Below are 19,499 nucleotides of genomic sequence, written 5' to 3' on the forward strand. Positions count from 1 at the left end.
AGTGAGCAGAGATCTAGGCAGTAGCATCTAGCCAGTGTCTAACTGGACACAAACAATTCATAGGGTGGGAATAATATATTTCACCTTCTTCTGTTTTCTAGAAGAATCGTACTTCCAACCTGCTGTTTTACTGTCTGGTGAGACCAGATGTAGGAAAAAAAATATTAAAAACTATTTACTTGTTCAAACCAGTAAAGCAAACTGAAGCCACAAATATTTATTTGAACAACTTTGACAGCAGTGGAGAATTTCCCCAAACTCAAATATAAAGGATTCTGAAGTGACACAAAAGCAGTCAAACGGCAACCCACTTTGGCCTTCTGACCGAAGCTTGGTTGCAAACTGAATTTTTGTTGTGTAGTAACTCTCCTTTCATATTTTCCAGTTTTAAAATTGGTAGATACAGACAACTTTTTACATTATTTTACAATATGAAAGATTCTAGATAACTTGCTGCAATCTTTTCTGAAAAAGTTTATAATTTGAAAGTCCTGCCAATTGTTGCCATTGGATGCCCCTGAATAAAAAAGGAATGGTCGATGAGCAGTAGTATTATGGGAAACTGGGTTGGGCAGTAGTTTCCAAGAAATAGGGGAAGGGTTGAAGTAGTTTTAGTGTCAACTAAAAAAAAAAAAACTCCTTTGGTCGTTTTAATTGCCTGCAGAAGAGGAGTGGGGGAAAGCATTGCATTCCCGAAATGCCATAGATAACCAATTTGGCAGCCCAAAGCTGTCAGCACACAAGAATATTACTGGAGAGCATGATTGGCTATGGATGTGTCCCACTGGAGAATATTCATCCAGGGGATGGGGGAAAAGAATGATGTATTTTAGTGTTGGCTGGCTGTCAGGGCTCCAACAAATCCACCCCCATTTAAATCGTAAGTCTCTAGCCGCATCTCTCACCTAGCTAATGCCAACATGGCCATTCCTAATAAAACATTTTTTTTTTTACTCTTGAGAGATGCGTCTAGAGACTTATGATTTAAAGGCGGGGGGGGATTTGTTGGAGCCCTGACATTTAGGTTGCTGCTCAAAACTATATTTGTGATAATTTCTTTAAATTTTCATCTTTGCATACATACACACACTTGCACTTAAATCTGCCCAAACTTTAAACATACTTTCTAAACTGAAACAAAAACATGACTCCTATGCACTCTTTATTAAGCAAAACAAAGTAAGTTACAAAGTTACCTACCTCTCCCACATCATAAATTACTATCTGTCCTTCCGAATCTCCCACAGCAATCTCACGTCCAGAATTTGTCCATCTTACATGATTAAGGGCTGGATTTCCATCCACGGTAATACTTGCTGTTGGCACCTACCCCGGTTCAAACAACAATGCTTCATCATGATTTATACCTTCTTTGGAATTTTGCTAGATTTGCCACAAATATTCAGATGATAATATGACCATTACAGTTATCTAGCTGTCCCTTATCCTAACACAACAGAGAAGGAAATATTTTACCTTTAACAATATAAAAATCTCTGATATACCCACACAAGGCCCAATGGAAGATGGATTTAGTAATGATAGGAATTAGAGCACCAAGCTTTCAAAGATGACAGCTCCAAGTTACTGAGTTCTTCCTTGCTTGGATAAAACCTTGCCTGGATATGCTGAGTTTGAATTACACTGGAAAAATTACTTTATTATAGGTAATCCTCTTCCACTCAAGCACATCATAGGGAGCGAAACTGATTGCTGGCACAAAAGTAGTGCTAAATACACTCAGAGTTTTATGCTTTAAAGCATTCAGTGAGACCATCATGCTTAGGTTTTGCTCAGTGCTCAGCAACTGATAGCACTGCATTCTTCAGCTATACAAGGAATACCAGCTTCATGAAGCTTAAGTGTTCCAACTATCTGTTAGGGTGATATGATGCACACTGTACCTGATGGACAAAGAACCTGTATTCATGCCAGATCACAAAAAAGCCCTGGTTTTACCCTGTGCTAGAGTTAGGCGAAACAATATCATGGCATATTCCTATCAGCATAAGCCACATAAGCCACACATTCATTTTCTGGTAATTTAAAACTTATTATTAATTTTATTCATCAAATTGATATAGCTGTTCAACTCACCAAGGGAGACTCTAGGTGCAACAACAGATTTAAAAAATATCAAAATCAGAATACAAATATATATAAAAATACCCTAAAAAATAAAATACAATCAAAGTGATGGGAAAATAAGAAATGCCCCCTTCACAATGAAGCCCCTCTAGCCATATTTCTGTAGAAAGCCCAGACCTTAGTTAGGTCACCGAACTAAGTCTTGAACAGAATATCAAAAGGGATCAAAGGCCATTCTAATTGGGGGCGGAGGGAATTTTCTATAAGGTGGGCACTACAATAGACATAAGACACATCTACTGGAACCCACCAAATGTCAATCCCTGGCTGAAGGTACCCACAACATGCCTCTTCTGCAAAATCTGATGGGAAGGGCTGATGTGAAAGGGGAAAGGCGGTCCCTTAGACCAGGCTCCCCAACCCGTGGCCCACAGCGCACCAGAAACCAGGCTACACAAACGAGCAAAGCCTCACCTGTGTATGCACAGAATGCAGGCAGTGCTAGAAACCACGCCTCCCCTGGTCTGTGGAAAAACCTCTCTCCACAGAACTGGTTCCTGGCACTCAAAAGATTGGGAGCCCCTGCCTTAGATTGCCCAGGCCCATGCCATAAGGGCTTTATAGGTTAAAATCAGCACTTTGAATTGGAACTGGAAGTAAATCAGTGCAGCTTACAGAGTGGATGTCTAACATGGGCCGTGGGAGTGCAGATCATTGCCCACACTACTGCATGCTAAACTAGTTGAAGCTTCCAGATATTCTCCAAGGGCAGCTCCATGTAAAGCCCATTGCGATACTCCAATCTGGAAGGGACTAGGGCAAGAGTGATTGTAAGCAGGGCCTGCTGATCCAGGGACGGGCACAAGACAAAGCTGTGCAAAGGCCTTTCTAGCCATGACTGCAATCTATTTACCAAGCAGGAGGGAACCCCAGGTTGCACACTGAGTCTGTCTGAGACAGTGCAACCCCATCTAGCACCAAAGATGGCATAGTCCTGGAATCAGAGGGCCCCCCAAAACCAAAGCCATTCAGTCTTGCTGAAGTTCAGTGGAAGCCTCTTGTTCCCCATCCAGACTCTTGCAGTCTCAAGGCAATAGGATAACAGGATCGTGGCGCCACTTAGTTTGCCAGGAAAGAGATATACAATTGGTACACGTGATAATGGATGAGCTCACCCAGTGGCCTCACGTAGATGTTAAAAAGGAAAGGACAAAGGACCACCGTGTGACCACTCCACATAGTTGGGGCTGACAATGGGACCTTTTCTTCCTAATTATCACCGAATTGGATTGACCCAAAGGAAGGAGGCAAATCAGCACAACACCATGCCACCCAAGCCGTCTGAGCCGATTCTGAAAGATAATGTGGTTGAGGGTATCAAGAGTCTCTGAGAGGTCAAGAATGGCATGGGTGGATGCACTACCCCATCCTGTCCACGCAAGAGGTCTTCCAAAAGCAGGACTAGTGCTGTTACTGACCCATGCCCAATCTGTATCCTAACTGAAAAGGATCAAGATAATCCAAATCAACTGATTCCATGAAAAATTAGCCAGTACAACATTAAAGGTTTAGCATGCAGACCTCTTTGAGAGATCATTAGGTGAAGAGCCAAGGAAGATTTAATAAACGTATGGCTTTGTTAAAATATTATATTTTTCTGATATTTTTCTGAATATATGCCAGATATAGACTCCATTACCATGCAGTCTTAGGATACCAAACCGATTTTGCTTTACCTCAGTATCATTATTGAGATTCCACAGATCAAGTCTTCCCATTCCATCTACGCAAGCAAAGAGGGCAGGGTGAGTGGGTGACCACATCACATCATAAACATAATCTGAGTTGTCTTCAAATGAATATAGAGGCTTGTTGTTCTAGGACAAGAAAAACATTTAGCATTAATATAACTTACAATGGCTGAAACAAAAATAATTAAGGCATGATGGCAAGGTTTGTGACAGTGCGGAATCGCTATTATTAAGTTATGTTTTCTGGTTTAAGGACCAAAGGATGGCTGATGGTCAACAGAGAGGATATGGAATCCTTTTTGTGTATTTTGGAGATAGTGGAGTTAATAACACATCTTTTAGTACGCGATTAGAAAAAAAATATTACAGTGCTGAGAACTATTTGTAACACAATTTGTTGGTGAATCTGGGAACAAAATGAACCTCTGGGTAAATACCACTGAATGCTTGTACTTATTCCTGAGGACATCAAAGCAAAGTTTAGCTATGTTTTGTCTTTTGATTGTTGAGTCATTATGTGTCATCAAGTAATTCTTTTAGTGACAAAGTAAAAGCTTGAAGTTTCTCAATTTGAAAAAATACTGAGTCATTATTGGGATTTATACTAAATTATATTATACAAGTATAGTAATGTAATTTTAAAAATAATAGTAGACACTAATGAAGCTGCAAATTTTAATTTCCTCAGAGTAACACATAAGAGATTGGATAACTATTTGTCTGAAATGGTATAGGGTTTCCAGCTTGAGCAGTGTGTCTGTGTGTGTGTGTGTGTGTGTGTGTGTGTGGTGTAGAACAGGGGTCGCCAAACTTTTGGACCTCAGGGACCACCAAACTCATAATTTTAAATCCCGTGCATCACTAATATGAATTTTGACTTATAGTGGCTTGCTGATTTTGGTGGGAAAGTTGATCTCATATTCCAGAGCTGCAGTAGTCACAATGCCCTTTGGTCATCCTGGAGCTCTGCAGAAAAAGCAGAAGCAGCAGAGATCCTGGGAAAATCTCAAAAAAAGTCTGCAGGAAAATTCCCCACCCCGTTTTCCTACTGATTGATGATTCTTTATTTGGGATCGCAGGATACCATCTCCAGCTCTGTTCTCAGGGGGAGAGAGAGGGACTTTTGGCTTCATGCAGGGAAAACAGCAGAAGTCTTTCTTCCTCTCCCCCAAACTCCGCCAGAAATGAGTCTTTGTGAGACTTGTCATGCCGGTGCAGCCTCTTGGAGCAGGACGCCTTACAGGGTCCCAAAGACTCATTTCTGGCAGAGTTTGGGGGAGAGAAAGAAAGACTTTTGCTGCTTTCCTTGCGGGCAGCCAAAAGCAGAAGAAGCAGAAAGAAGCAGCCCGGTGGCCAGGCCAGGCGCGTGGGGCAAGTTCCCCCACTCTGCCCTTTCCCCCCTCTCCTCACTACCTCGTGACCCTCGCAATGCAAGTGACCCAAGCCTTGTGTTCCTGTGGGCCATATGGGCGGCGCAGCCTTGTGTTCCCACGCAGCCTGGATTAATTGCTTTGGGGGTGCTTTGGGGGTGACATTTCTCTGCGGACCACCAGTGGTCCCCAGCCCACCAGTTGGCGACCACTGGTGTAGAAGACCTCCAAGGTCCCTTCCAATTCTATTATTCTATTATTAGAACTTTCATCATGTAGAATTTTATTATCATGAAACAAACAAGATACCACTATTTCATTTTGTGTGCGTATGTGTAGTATAACACTGTTATACACTATAAAGTAAACGTAATATATTAATAGCATCTATAAGCTGCTACAATGGTTATAGGTATCTATATTTATGAGAATTACCTCAGCCAATATAAGAAGGCTGAATAATGGACAGGTCTGATCTGTACATCTTTTATATTACAATCCTATATTGCATTATGGAACTGATGATTTAAAACATGGATGCTTCAATGAACCTTCTTGGCAGAAAATTTAGTTCTAAACAGACAATTTCCATAAGATGGGTTTTTATACAAGTCAATATTGTGTATATTTATCTACTGATACCTTAGTTGTCCAAAGCTTTACAGTCCAGTCAAAAGAAGAAGTTACAAAGAGATGTGAAAAGTCAACAGGTCCAACTGCTGCATGGCAATGGATACCTGTAATGGGCCCTTGGTGGCCTTCAAACATCTCACTGATTCCAGCTTTGCTGTTTAAAATACAAAGAAAAAAAATATTTTACTCTAAAAATAAAAAAATACTCATTCAAAACTCATACAAAGTACTAATTAACAGTTCACAAAGTGCATCACAAATTATCTCTGCAGTATTGCATATTCCATGGAACTGAGTTAAGCTCAGTAGTACTATAAATAAAAAAACTGTATTAATTAAATGATAACTAAACATATGCTTTGAAATATGTTTAAAAAATACTATGTATCTTAGATAGCTGTATTATTTTTTCAAACTCTAACTACCGTGTTTCTCATATAATAAGGCTGGGTCTTTTTTTTTTTTTTGAGCCCTGGAAAAATGGCTCAGACGTCTTTTCGGGGGTGACTTAATTCCCCCCGCCTTGCATCTTCGGGCGGGTGGCGACGGCTTGGATGTTGTCCTCAGCGTTGGTGGGGCACTTCGTATCGGGGTCAACGCAGGCAGCACCATATCCGGGTGTGCAACAAAAGTACTTCCTAATGGCAAGCCCCCCCCACCATTCCCCCCCATTTTGCATGTTTTAATATAGGCCTTAATTTTGGGGGAAGGGCTTAATTTCATTTCATGCCTATAAAACATGCTGGGACTTCCCATTGGGGGAGGCCGTATTGTTGGAGAAACAGGGTAAATATTAGGGTCACAAAAATTAACACATCATTGTCTTCCAAGAAACATCAAGCTTCCCAAGAGATGCATTTCCTCCTTAGGCAATTTTCAGTCTGAAATCAGGGATGATAAACCCACAACTGTATCAGTGCAAACTACCAATTTTGGTTAGTTCTAACCCAAAGCACTGTACAGCATGGGCTGATGTGTGTTTGAGAAGAGACCAGAGTCTCAATTTCATTTAAGAAAGCAATAGATAAGCTACAGCTATACAATTTCGAAACAGATTGAACAGCAGGAGACAAGCTGCTCAATTTACGACTGGTGCGTGATAGTACTGTATAATTATCAACAAAAGCAAGAATTTGGGATATTCTGCCACAACTCCCTTCCAAATTTGACTAATCAGCATATTCCGCATCAAAGCTCAAAAGCTATTCTTATCTAGAAAAAAATGAGATGAAGTTAATTGAAAATTTTAATTATTAAATACTCTTTTAAAATCCTTACACAATTCCTTTTAGAGAAATGCAATTGTATATAATCATCCTATGACAATTAAAGAGCAGCAACCCCAAAATTATGTTTCTTAAAGTATGACCCAAGTTGCAACACCTTGTGGGTGAAAAAATGAAATCCCAGGGTCTAATCACCTGCCATGGCGACATGCTGTGTAGACAGAGCCCTCTTCACTTCCAACGACAAAGTTGTTGACATCTCCAACAGGGAAGGACATAGAAGTGACAGCAACAGCTTTGGATTGCTTATGAACTAACTCCATGCTATCCTGGAGAGAAGGATATCACATTTCTGTTTTTCCAAACAACTCTTCTGCTAAGATCAGGGAGTATTTCTGATACCAGCTTTCTACAAAACATTTTCATTCTATATACTTGCTTTATTCGTATCATTCAGTTGAAAGTATTTAACACAACAAAATGACACAGTGTACACGATGACAATGTAGGATTTGTTTCTCAACCTATGAATTGTATATTTGTATAATGTATACAGTAATTGTATAATGTTTACAGTAAGACAAACGTACCGCATATTTCTCACTATTTCTCAGATACTCTGTGACACAATTTAAACTGAAAGTTTATCACTTAAAATCATTTCAGAAGCTTCTATATTTAAATAAGTATGTGAACTGAAATATCCTCAGTACAAATTCTATACTACTTAAACTGGATGCCAGCTTTCAGAATTCAACAAAGAATCTTTAGATATATGGGACTGGAATATCAGACATGAGCATATGTTTTATCTGCAGAACTTTCCTGAAACATATAACAATAAATGTTTGACATATTTAATAAGAAAATACCTGTGGCTGTGACAGCATATCCAGGCTCCATGAGCAAATCTTCCCATCAGTAGAAATGCTGATAAGGTTATGGGCATTCTGTGTCCCCACAACATTTACACAATATACAGGATGCTGAAGTGAAATGATACAGCACAGTTTAACAAAGCTTCCATGGAAATTTAAGATATCTTCAGATAAATGCAAATCTAAATTTTAAACGATCAGGCAAGAAGGACAAGAAAGATGCCCAGGGACTTGATATTATTTTCTACAGCTAATCATCAGACCTTCCTCAGAAACTAAGATCTAGATTTGGTTGCTTAGCAATCCTGCAAGATTAGACCCTTCACTGAAAGTACAAAAACCAGTGCTGGTAACAGGAAGAATTAAAGGTTTGTTCTTGAAGTACAGGTAGTCCTCACTTACTGACCCTAACTGGGACCAGCAACTCTGACACAAAATTCTTTCTTTCAAGCTGGAAAAAGACAAGACTATTCAGATCTTTGGCTTTGGTTTGCCTCTTAGCCACTCCTTTGCCCCTTAGAATGCTTGAATGCCTGTTTACTGTCTTGTACACATTGAAAGCAATGTGACTGCATGACAGCCCAGGGCTGGGAGCCATGGGGGCACTGCACAAACAGCTTACAGTACTCTCTTGAAATCTCTTCCTCTCCAATCTCTCTGCTCTATGAGGTGGGGTGGGGGAAACAATTGATTTCTTTAGGCAATCAAGATATCTTTGCCTGGTTCTTTCCCAGTGCCAGCAAAATTGCATTGCTTTTGATATTTAGAAGGGCAAACAGGTTACTCTCTTGTAATCCTTTCCACTTCAATCTCTCTTCTCTGATGAAGAACATTTGATGCCAACATTAGGAGACAAAGTTATGACAAAAGACTGAACATTAATAAAAATGGAACAAATGAAAAATAAAAGGAAATAGAATGAACAGTTGTAGTGTTGTAAAAGCATGGCATACTTATCAACATTCCTAAGGACAGAGCAAAGGAATGACTAGACAGTATAGATTTTGAAAATATGAATAGCTAATACTTTCATTTCAGGGCTACATGTTTTCCCAGCAGGGAAAATGTGCTTCTCAAGGGAAAGTGAGAGCTAAGGAACAAGTAAAATATGATCTCCTGTTCATAATGAAAAATTCAGAGACCTTGGAACCCGGAGAGAGACAAATATAGATGACAGGAAATACCATAGAACCAAGTAATGTAAAATGGTGAATTTATCCTTTCAGCAAAAAGTTTAATTCAAATAAGATTATAGTATATTTATAAGACACTCATTTCTTGAATGTTATACTTTTTTCGTCACATTCTGAATTTTATCCCATCATGCTCAAAGCTAATACTATCCTAGATTATTGAGTAGGTCAATAATTTTTTCTTACGTCTTGCCTTAGTTTCTTTTGTCACTACTTCACTCTTTCTGTGCACTTTACACAACATTGTTTATCCTAAAAGGAGACTGGATGATGAAGATATGTGGATCTTCCATTCCCTACCGTATGAGCAGCAGCTGAAAGAGGAGTTCTCTGAACTGGTGTTCGCTTATTGCTACGGTTATCCCAGAGCACAATTTGTCCAGAGTATGTGCCACCAACCACCAAATTTGGATGAAATTTTGCAAATGTAGCAGACATGACAGCTGACTGAAAAGTGAAAGAAGAATGTAAATGTTATTTCTGAATATGACTGCTCATTAAATATACAGTATAACACAGGGGAATGAAATGTCATTGTTATGCTTAAGGCTATTTTCTTAAGCATGGGGGGGTCAGGAAGATAGTTGAGCCCAGGTGAGTTTGTTCTGGTTTTTTCAGCTGTCATATTATCTTGACTATGTCGTCCATTTATTATTTCAATAGTTGTTTCATTAGCTGTCCAGACTTGCATTTGGGAGATGGGCAGCCATATAAAGAGACTTAAAATAAATATTTTACAATAACCTATATTGAGGCCAACTTGTACATTTCTACATTAGATTATTTTAAGTTGAAATAAGACTCTTATTTCCCTTAAATGATTAGGCTATGTATATTTGTTTTCAATATACAAATTGGGTTGAGATGTGGTTATATATTTTTAATGATAAATGCTGAGTCCATACTTAATGTACAGAATGTTATGTCATCTTTCACATAGAATGTGGTTGTGTAAGTTTAAATAAAGCACATTATACTAAAAAGAAGATATCTGGATCCTTCAGACATCAACATGTGTTTAGAATGGGTAACATTTGTAGTTCATGTCTCCTCAATTAAATCATTATGCTGATAATTAAAAGGCAAATCTTGTCTACTTTCACTAATACAAAATCCTTAACCCTGCAAGATGAGAACTTGCATTACCTGGCAGTGAAAGACGTATTCTGGAGTTGTTTTCTTATATTTCATATTCCAGACAAGGGCCACTCCATCAGGCTCATGAGGAGCATCTTCATTGTTGTTATAAGATGCTACTAACAACTCTGGGTACTGGATAAAAAAATAAAAGATTCTCTGTTACTAGCTTTAAATAAGACACATTCAAATAAATCCAAATTAAGGTACTAAACTCAACTTTATTTCTTGGAAATCTATTTTGACATAGTATCTACTAAGGAAGATTTATTAAAGTATGTAAAGTTACCTGAGATGACCAATCCAAGCAACTAACAACACGATGCTTTGACCAACGTTCATCAAAAAACTGTCTATTTAAGGACAGTTTTGCTCCTGCCTGAATTTCTCTGAAAAAAAATAAAACAATAGAAGAGGTGCTCACTTAGGATCATTTCCAGTAAAATTAAAACAATGGAATAACACATTTTAGAAATTCCCATATTACCCTTCTTTGTCTTCTAAGTCCCGGCCACTGTAGTCAAAGAAAATATTAATTTGCTCAGAAAGAGCTCTTTCTACAATTCTTGTAGAGTGATCAAAGAAGCTCAAAAACTCTTCAGAATGCAAAATCTGTTGCTTTTCTTCTTCTGTTAGTTCATGAGGGGCAACTGTGGAGAGAGACAGATTTGGAATATGACTTATAACCAAAATGTATATATTTTAATGATTTTATTCAATGCTTTTTAGTCTTTTAACTTGAATAAATAAAAAATTTAAACATAAAGAGAAACATACACAACAAAACAAAAACAGAAATTTGAGTCAGATAAACTTCCTCCTTTATATTATTAAAAATGAGGAACATAGCATTCTTTAAGAGAATACCAAAGTAGGGAGAACCTCCTGCTGGCAATATTAGTTTTTATTTATAATAGTTGTTGTTTTTATTGCTTTAGTATTTATGGTTAGTTCTAGTTTTATATACTGGTCAACCCAGAGTTGTTAGAATAAATGGCATATGAATGAATGTAAAGAAATAAAATATTTATACCTTCCTCCTCTTCCTCCTCTTTCAAAATGCTTTCTTCCTCAGGTTCAACTGGTGGTTTTTGTATAACTACATCATCTTCATCTTCCTCATCTGTAAAGAGGAAAGTTGTCAACAATTGCTTGTCCAATTATAATCTGGGATTACATTAAATGATGAAAAAAATAATCAGTTAAATATACTGTCACTGTCAGTAAACACTTATCTAGTGATTTTTCTAACAGCATCAGAACTAAACATACAGTACAGAGTAGCTTTTCAGATTTTCACTTTAAATTCTTAACTTCTATCCACCTTTGTCACTGCAGATGAAACATTCATCGATGTGATTTTACTTTGCATGTTGACATACACTTGCCATAGAATAATAATAATCAGCATTTTAACACAGCTGTCAGAACCATAGCTTTTTTCAGATATGGATTCAATAACAAAAAGTTTTTCATAAAGGAAAGAAGTTACTTTGGTTTTGATGATGCTAACTGGAAAGGTAAATTTTGCTAAGACAATACCAAGAGAGATTATCTTTTCTTTCCTATCATTCTAACTGCAAGTCACATTATCATGGTGACGATTGTTAGTGAGCATTTTAAAAGTAGAATGTTGTTTCTTTAATTGCAACAAATAATAAGTGTTGACGCTTTGAAATACTGAGGATATATGTAGCATTTTTTGCGTTGTTACATTTTGTAAATAGTACAAGCTCCCCAAAATTAAAAAAAAGAGCAATGTGGTGTTGTGGAAGATATTTCCTGCCTCTTTTTGTTCTGCTTCTCAGAGTATCTTTCTTAAAACACTTATTTCATTTGTTAACCAGTTTTGTCATCTGTCTAGAAGAGAATGGAAGCAGAAGCCTGCATCCTGCTTTCTTGCAAGTAATGAGGCAAGATTCAACAGGGGTTTATTTGTTACAGCCATTCCCCTGACCCATGTTCAAAGTCATGGGGAGGGGAAGGGAAGAGTGGTCAAGAGGTGCAAACCAGCTGCCAAGCTATAGTCCCAGCAGCCAGGCCAGCTGACTAGACAGCAGCAACCAGATGGTATTGCTGGGATTGTCTATCCCCGCTCTGAGGTGGCAATGGGATGGCACAGCATTTTTCTGCTTGACTGCTTCCAATTATGTTTTTTCTCCAATGGCAAGTCTGTGCAATTACCAACTCTCCAGGAGGTCCAGAGACAAGCCTTTACCCTGCAAACAAAAATACAGCTTGTAGGCTCTACCAGCTGCCAAGCCACACACATAGTGATAGGCTGAAGCAAAATCTGGAAAAAAAAAATCTTTCTAACTCTAGTTTAGTCAATAAAAATATAAATCTATACCTGAAGGAACAAATGTCTTAAATGACACTATATAATGCATACAATAATACAAACTCCAACTTAATCAAAATGATAATGACGTATGCCAATCTCACATTATATGAAATCGAGCGATTTTTACGTTCTGACAAGTTTACAGAACTAGGATAAATGGCATGAACAATTTCAATATATGCTCATACTTCTGAACCAAATGGTGAAGGTTAAAATCTTTCCTTTCAAGGGCCTCAATCAGCCACAAAGGAAAACAGTAATCACTGTCTTTTCAACCAGCCCAACCACATTTGTCAGCCCTTTCTCCGTCAATGCAGCCAGAGCAATCAACCTGCCAAACATTCAGAATGGAAAAACAATCTGAAAATACAGGGTATAATGCACCTGCCAGTGAAAATGGCCATTTCAAGAAAAGCTAGTGATCTCAGTGACCCTGCTGAGGAGGCAGTGGTGCAAAGGGGAAAGAACGCGTAAAAGAATTCTTAGTGATCTCCACTCTCTTGCACATTGACATTTCCTTACAAAGCCTGCCAATTACAGCTTTTGTGCTACTTAAAAAAAAATGAAAGCTTTTTTGGACAAAATAATCACACAGAGAAACGGAAAGACACTGCTCCTTTTTAGATGAATTTGTACATACAATGGACTATTAATCAGAAAACTGGATAACAGAGCAATTCTATGCCATGTGCCCCAAACAAGAGACTACATTTCCACCCAAGCATTGGGGAAGAGAAAATTGATAAATGCATAATTTTATAAATGCTTAATAATGAGAGATTGTGAATAGCAAATTACAAAGCAATGACTAGATTAAATAATTTGGTTGAATTAAGCGTGGACTTCTCTTTTTGTATGTAGACACGCTACAGCAAACAATGCCACTGTGCCTTCAGAACAGAAATGCCCCCTTGACCTTTATAAGTTGTTCAAAGCTCAAATTCCATACATTTAGAAGTTAAATCTCAGCTTCCTGGTTCTGCCATTCCATTCTAATTCTAAGTACCATTTTCTGTGATAGAAGTCAAATCCTTGTCAAAAGCAGATGGGCAGCTCTCTACTACTGCCCAAGTGATCTGGTTATTTACATATATTACAGAGATGAAATCTGATAATCAATTGCCCCTGCCTTTTCACATTTTTAGTGTAGATGACAGATGTATAAACAAATTCCTCCTTGTCCTTATTCTTTATTTGCAACTATTATTGAATCTCAGCTCTAGAAACGGTATTAGCGCAATTACACAAATACACTTACAAGCACTGGAGCAATTTTTCATCTCAGTTTAATACTCATTTTTAAGATATATGCAAACGCCACTAAATAAATAACAAACTTTAATCCTGTTAACCTTACACTTTATCACTTAATAGCATACTAGCAAAGGAATTAAGAGAACTAAATAGATATCCAAAAATAGTTATTCTTTAGTAGTTTAAATTTAAGCTGATATGCAAACAAATCGGCAGAATTATAAATTCACTTCAATATATACACACACATGGTATTTATTTTAGAACAATCAACTATTCTGGCAAGAAGCCATAGCTTTTTTCTAAATCATCCCTCTGCAGGTCAACAAATTTGGACTAACTATGTGACCAGAAAATTATCTAACTGTCAAAAGTCTTATCCCTGCTTTTTACCCAATAGTACACAGAGCCTTTGAAGTACTTCAAGCAGTGCCTGATGCTTTTCAAACATCACTGTGATCCAAGAGATGAGCTTTCTGTCTATTACTCACTAGCCTAAAGGATGCAGTTGTGCTGGCATAATGGCAAGCACATCTGAAATTCCTGTTGCTTCTGCCTTCTTTGTTCCTTGTATTCAACCCATTGCCAAATTAAGCTGCTTAATCCTGTACAACACTGTAAAAATATAGACCTACTTAATTTTTCTCCCACAATATATACTGGTCTATAAAATCTACTTCTCCAGCTTTGTCACCTTAGTATCCAAATGACACCTGCTCTCTTAAATAAACATACCCTTTCTTCTGGGTATATATATTAACGTATATATTATTCCACATACTGTAATATTCATTCATAATGTAGGTATTAATGTTCATACCAACTGCTCTCATTCCTTCCAATATCCTATTTCATGAAGCCTTTGAATTCTACTTTAATTTCTTGCCTTGCTGAAAGAAAGCCTATTCATATATCAATGAACACAAAATCTTTCCCTTATTGATCTCACTTCCATCTTCCTTTAAAAAAAAAATTCTTCAAGTGCAGCTATAAGTATCCATTTTTGTTTGCTTCTCAATAAAGCTCCATATACAAAATTATCCAAACTTTATAATAAATTGTCATACAGATTTATTTATTTATTTATTGCCAATATATATGTCCCACAGAATTTACTATTTAAAATGGCCATTTTCATAACTAATATTTTGTGTACAAGATGTTACAAATACAGTATTATGTATGAATTAAAATCAGGGTACTAATCAACAGTGAAAGTTAAATAGTACTGCTTACAATCTAACATACAATGCACCAGAGCTGTACCATTCTGGATTAGGCCCTGGAAAATATTTTGAGAAAACACCCAGCTCTTTTATTTCGTTGCTGTAATCTCTTTTATTATTCAGCATTCAAGATTTACCCCAATGGTGCAGAAATGCTTTATTTATTTCACATTAAAAGCTACACTGCCACGCAAGAACATAACAATGAGGAGTGAAACTACATGTCAAATCATTTTACTAATGAATATTTATTACAATATACTAAGTGGTTACTATGTTTTTTCCTTGACAGAAGATCTAAGGTTACAAGGCAAGCATTAAAAATCTGTAAAAGTAGCAGTTACTTTCACAATGCCAAATCTTTTCTCAATGAATGGTAAATGAACCAGTGAATTTTTACTTAGTGTTAACATCAAAATTGTGCTGTATTTTGTTGAGATGGGAAAAGCGGGCTGTAAATTAGATAGCGCCTTGCAATGACTCAAAGAGAATGAAGTTCCAGTTATCTGCGTGGTCTGTTGTTGCAGAGTAGGTTAATCAAAGTTAAATCATCTGTGAAATGGGTGTCTTTTGTTAAGCCGAAGTGTCTTTAGATCACATTTACTATCTGTTTTATTTTGGTTTTGGCAGATACTTCTTAAAAATAGTAGAAGGAAGTATCCTAGTCAAATCTTTTTGTATTACATATAGATCTAGAATTTTTCAAATGATAAAAGTTTGGCCATATTAAAGCACTAAGTAGAGATAATATAGATTCACTTCACTGCTAGAGGCCTCATTTGCACCCCTGTTTTCCTTTATTTTCTCATTCTATTAAAAATCCTATGCATCAAAGTCCTGACAGTGACACCTATCAGTAATACTGCAAGGTAACGATAAGCTTTCATTCAGTGGAAGCTAACTGATTGTTACTTGTATTGGGGAATAACAGACAGGCAATCTGAAGTCACTTTGAAGATGCACATCAACAATCAAACCTCTAACTTATGTGTTAACTTGACTATGTTGCCTTTGTATACATTTTTCTTATACAAAAGCAGCATAGAAACACGTGAGACTAATATTTCACTGAATTTTAAACTTGATCAATACTAAACTACTACAAAACATTGCATAGGCAATTAAGAAAAGAGAGTATATGTGGTGATTTTTATTTTTCCCATGTTCTGGGACTATTTATTCAAATCAGGGGTCTACTGTGTTTTACGTACACAATAGAGTACAAGACTGGAAATTACAATTATTAAGACACAGTATTCTGTCCAGATATATTATTCTGTCCAGATATATTATTATTTTGTTATGGGAACATTGCAAGAATTAAGTATAGGTAATAATTTAGTACTTTCATACTGAGCAATACATCCAGAAATGGAAGCTCAAGGATATCTATACTATAGAGCAATTATGGAGTTATTGTTTTCCAATTGTTAAGATACGAAAACACTAAAAATGAGAAGATCATTAATGAACCAAGTCTTTATAACTTCCTAGTCATTTTCAGATTCTAAAAAAAGAGTCATCTTTGCTTTTATAGACAATTTTTCAAGCAGACCATACAACGGGGAATGCATCATATGCCTTCTGAGCAAAAAAATTGCTTCCTACAGCATCTGCTGAAGTTCATAAGCTATTCTGGGAAAACCCTAAGATCCTCCTTCCCAAGAAAGGTAATCTTCCTCTTAATCTACGTCTTCTAGTATCTTGGATGGTAAAAGCAGGCTTTAAAAAAGCATTTGGCTTTAATGTTACATCACAGAATTTATTTTTATTTAGTTCTGGGTTTTATGTGCTTGGATTTATGTTTAGATCTCTTATATTTATATTCTTTTATAGCTGCTCTTTTGACCTGTTATTTCTTTATTTTTATTTTTTTGCTTTTTACAAAGTGCACGATACTTTAAGTTACTCCTTTCCCACTTTAATTCTTGAGCTGAGTTTGATTCAAAGTCCATGTAACCAACAGTTAGGAAGAAGTTTACAACTGCCTTCTTTTTTTTTTTTTTCAATTGTTAGTCTAACAGGAATACATAACTAATACATAAATGAATAAATAGGATATACAGCACAAAAAACTATATTTTGCAGAACACCTTTTAGTATAAGTCTTTAATATAAAGTTAAGATATATTTGAGGACAGGTTTGGTGTAGCGGTTAAGGCATCAGGCTAGACTAGAAGCCAGGAGACCATGTACTCTAGCCCCACCTGGGACATGAAGCCAGCTGGGTGACCCTGGGCCAGTCACTTTCTCTCAGCCCTAGGAAGGAGGCAATTTCAAATCACTTATGGAAAACTTTGCCAAGAAAAGTGCAGGGACTTGTCCGGGCAGTCTCCAAGAACTGAGCATAATGGAACAGAAGGAAAATAAAAGCAGTTTTTATCTTAAAGTAGGATTTGTAATCCATATTGAGAGTCTAACCAGACTACTTGATAATTAAAAGATCCACGAACAATCATTCTAAATAGTTATATACACCTATGTCCAATTTCCTCTCTGACTCCATGCCGACCTAACCCTAAGTGGGTTTCCCCCACTATGGGATTTTGCCATGTATTTTACCACAAAATGTAAATAGGGGAGGCTCAATTAGTCAGCACTCTCCTAACCATACCGATGCACTATGAATCTGTTGCCGACATCCATTTTTCTCTTCAAGTATATGGAGACCCAACCATAACCCTCATAAGCCTTTCCCACCTGCAGAATTTTGTCTACATGTCTATATCAGTACATGTACATAAAAATGGATCTGTTTATCTATGACAAGAAACACAGAACAATTACCAGTAGCCCACACTTAACAAAAATAACTGGGATAAGAGTCTCTGTCGCTAAGCAAAGCAGTTGTAAAGTGTGATATCACATGAACATGTTGCTTAGCAAAGCTATCCTAGCTTACCATTGTTAAGTTAATCACTCTGGGTCATTTAACAAGGACTTCATGTGACTACAACTTCTGATTTCCTGTCAGCTTCCCCACCAACTCTGCTTGTAGGAAGCCAGAAGGGAAGGCTGCAAATCACAATCAGGTGACTGCATGGGTACTGCACCTACCAGAACTTCAAAAACCATCATAAGTATCACTTGTTCAGTGCTATTGTTTGAACAGTCGCAGAACAAGTGATCGTTAACTGAGGATCACCTATATAGGAAACTAGTTAATACCTGTGCTTTGCTATGAAACTATGTGGTCAGGCTTAGTTTTTGGGGAGGAAAATAAGGGGGGGAAAAATTCTGCCTCTGCCTACCAGCATCCATCGTATTCATCTGGCTAGCGTCCTGTCAGTGTGTGAGAGAGTTGAGGGGTGTTTGGAAACTGAAAAAGTATTTGCTGTGTGAGCAAGGAGACAACAAGGAGCCTGGGCGTGGCTTAGTTCAACTGTTCTGTACTAAAGCTGGTTGCTGCTGTGAAACTAAAACTGAAGCTCCTCTCCTGTGCTTGTATTTTGTATTTGGAACAGATTTCTTTTCAGGTGGGGAGGGGGAGTAGAAGACCTTAGCATCAGAGTGTGTTAATAATAGTATACAAAATACTAATGCTCTGGTGGTCATTTCCAGAAAAACCCTTTCTTAGTGAGCACCTAGAAGCCAAGAGGAATATACGTGCCAAATTTCAAGTTTGTAGGCTTTACTGTTCTGAAGATTTTGTGATGATGCGTGAGTGGTATTTCACTTTTATATATATAGTTAATTATAAGAAGGCCAGTTTATTATAGTGGTTAAAATGCTGGCCTAGAAACCAGCTGACTGGGTGACTTTGGGCCAATCTCTCTCTCTCAGCCCAACTCCCCGCTCCCAAGGCTTATTGTGAAAAAATGGGAAGCAGGAATATTAGGTATGTTAGCTGCCATGAGTTGGCATACATATATAAATAAATATCAGGATTGTCCTTGTTGTTCTATCTACCCTATTCACCGTAAAGGCAAACTTATAGATACATCTCTTAACTGTATACTGCCCTGATGTTCTTTGATATAAAAAAGGCATTGTATATGTCAGATTAACTACTGTTTTATCCTTTGTATGATATACTAAAAACACGGAATGAATGACATTTTTGAATCTGTTCGTCACAAATAAATACTGTTATGCATACAAACTAGAAAGAATGATTAGAGACAATTATGCTTGCACCTCACTTCCATATCACCCAGTTTCTTTTAGATCAGGGGTGTCAAACTGGCTGAATGCATCATTCACAGGCTACACACAACCCAGTTCCACAAAGGGGAAAAACATCACAATATGTCATGTGATGGCAATGTGATGCTGCGAGTTTGACACCCGTGTTCTAGATAGTTCCCCAAGTCTTCTAGAACAGCAGTCTCCAACTTGTGGTCCGCGACCCACTGGTGGACTGCAAGAAAATTTTGGTGGTCCGCAGAGAAATGTCACC

The 19,499-nt window shown here is 37.4% G+C and overlaps 1 protein-coding gene across 4 annotated transcripts in view; it reads right to left on the bottom strand.

The window, feature by feature from the left end:
• The window catches only part of DYNC1I2 (dynein cytoplasmic 1 intermediate chain 2), a 43,412-nt gene that overhangs the window by 1,261 nt on the left and 22,652 nt on the right, over positions 1-19,499 (bottom strand). For all 4 annotated transcript variants that reach the window (XM_026697062.2, XM_026697059.2, XM_087919943.1 and 1 more), the window contains 10 exons: positions 11,310-11,399; positions 10,764-10,926; positions 10,566-10,665; positions 10,286-10,411; positions 9,440-9,586; positions 7,941-8,054; positions 7,264-7,397; positions 5,852-5,996; positions 3,825-3,965; positions 1,201-1,326 (listed from right to left, as the gene is read on the bottom strand). In XM_026697062.2, the coding sequence (XP_026552847.1) occupies positions 1,201-1,326; positions 3,825-3,965; positions 5,852-5,996; positions 7,264-7,397; positions 7,941-8,054; positions 9,440-9,586; positions 10,286-10,411; positions 10,566-10,665; positions 10,764-10,926; positions 11,310-11,399 (1,286 nt within the window). The remainder of the gene's footprint in view (positions 1-1,200; positions 1,327-3,824; positions 3,966-5,851; positions 5,997-7,263; positions 7,398-7,940; positions 8,055-9,439; positions 9,587-10,285; positions 10,412-10,565; positions 10,666-10,763; positions 10,927-11,309; positions 11,400-19,499) is intronic.

This window comes from Pseudonaja textilis, chromosome 1 (genome assembly GCF_049901715.1).
Source record: "Pseudonaja textilis isolate UNSWEBS1 chromosome 1, rPseTex1.2, whole genome shotgun sequence".
NCBI lineage: Eukaryota > Metazoa > Chordata > Lepidosauria > Squamata > Elapidae > Pseudonaja > Pseudonaja textilis.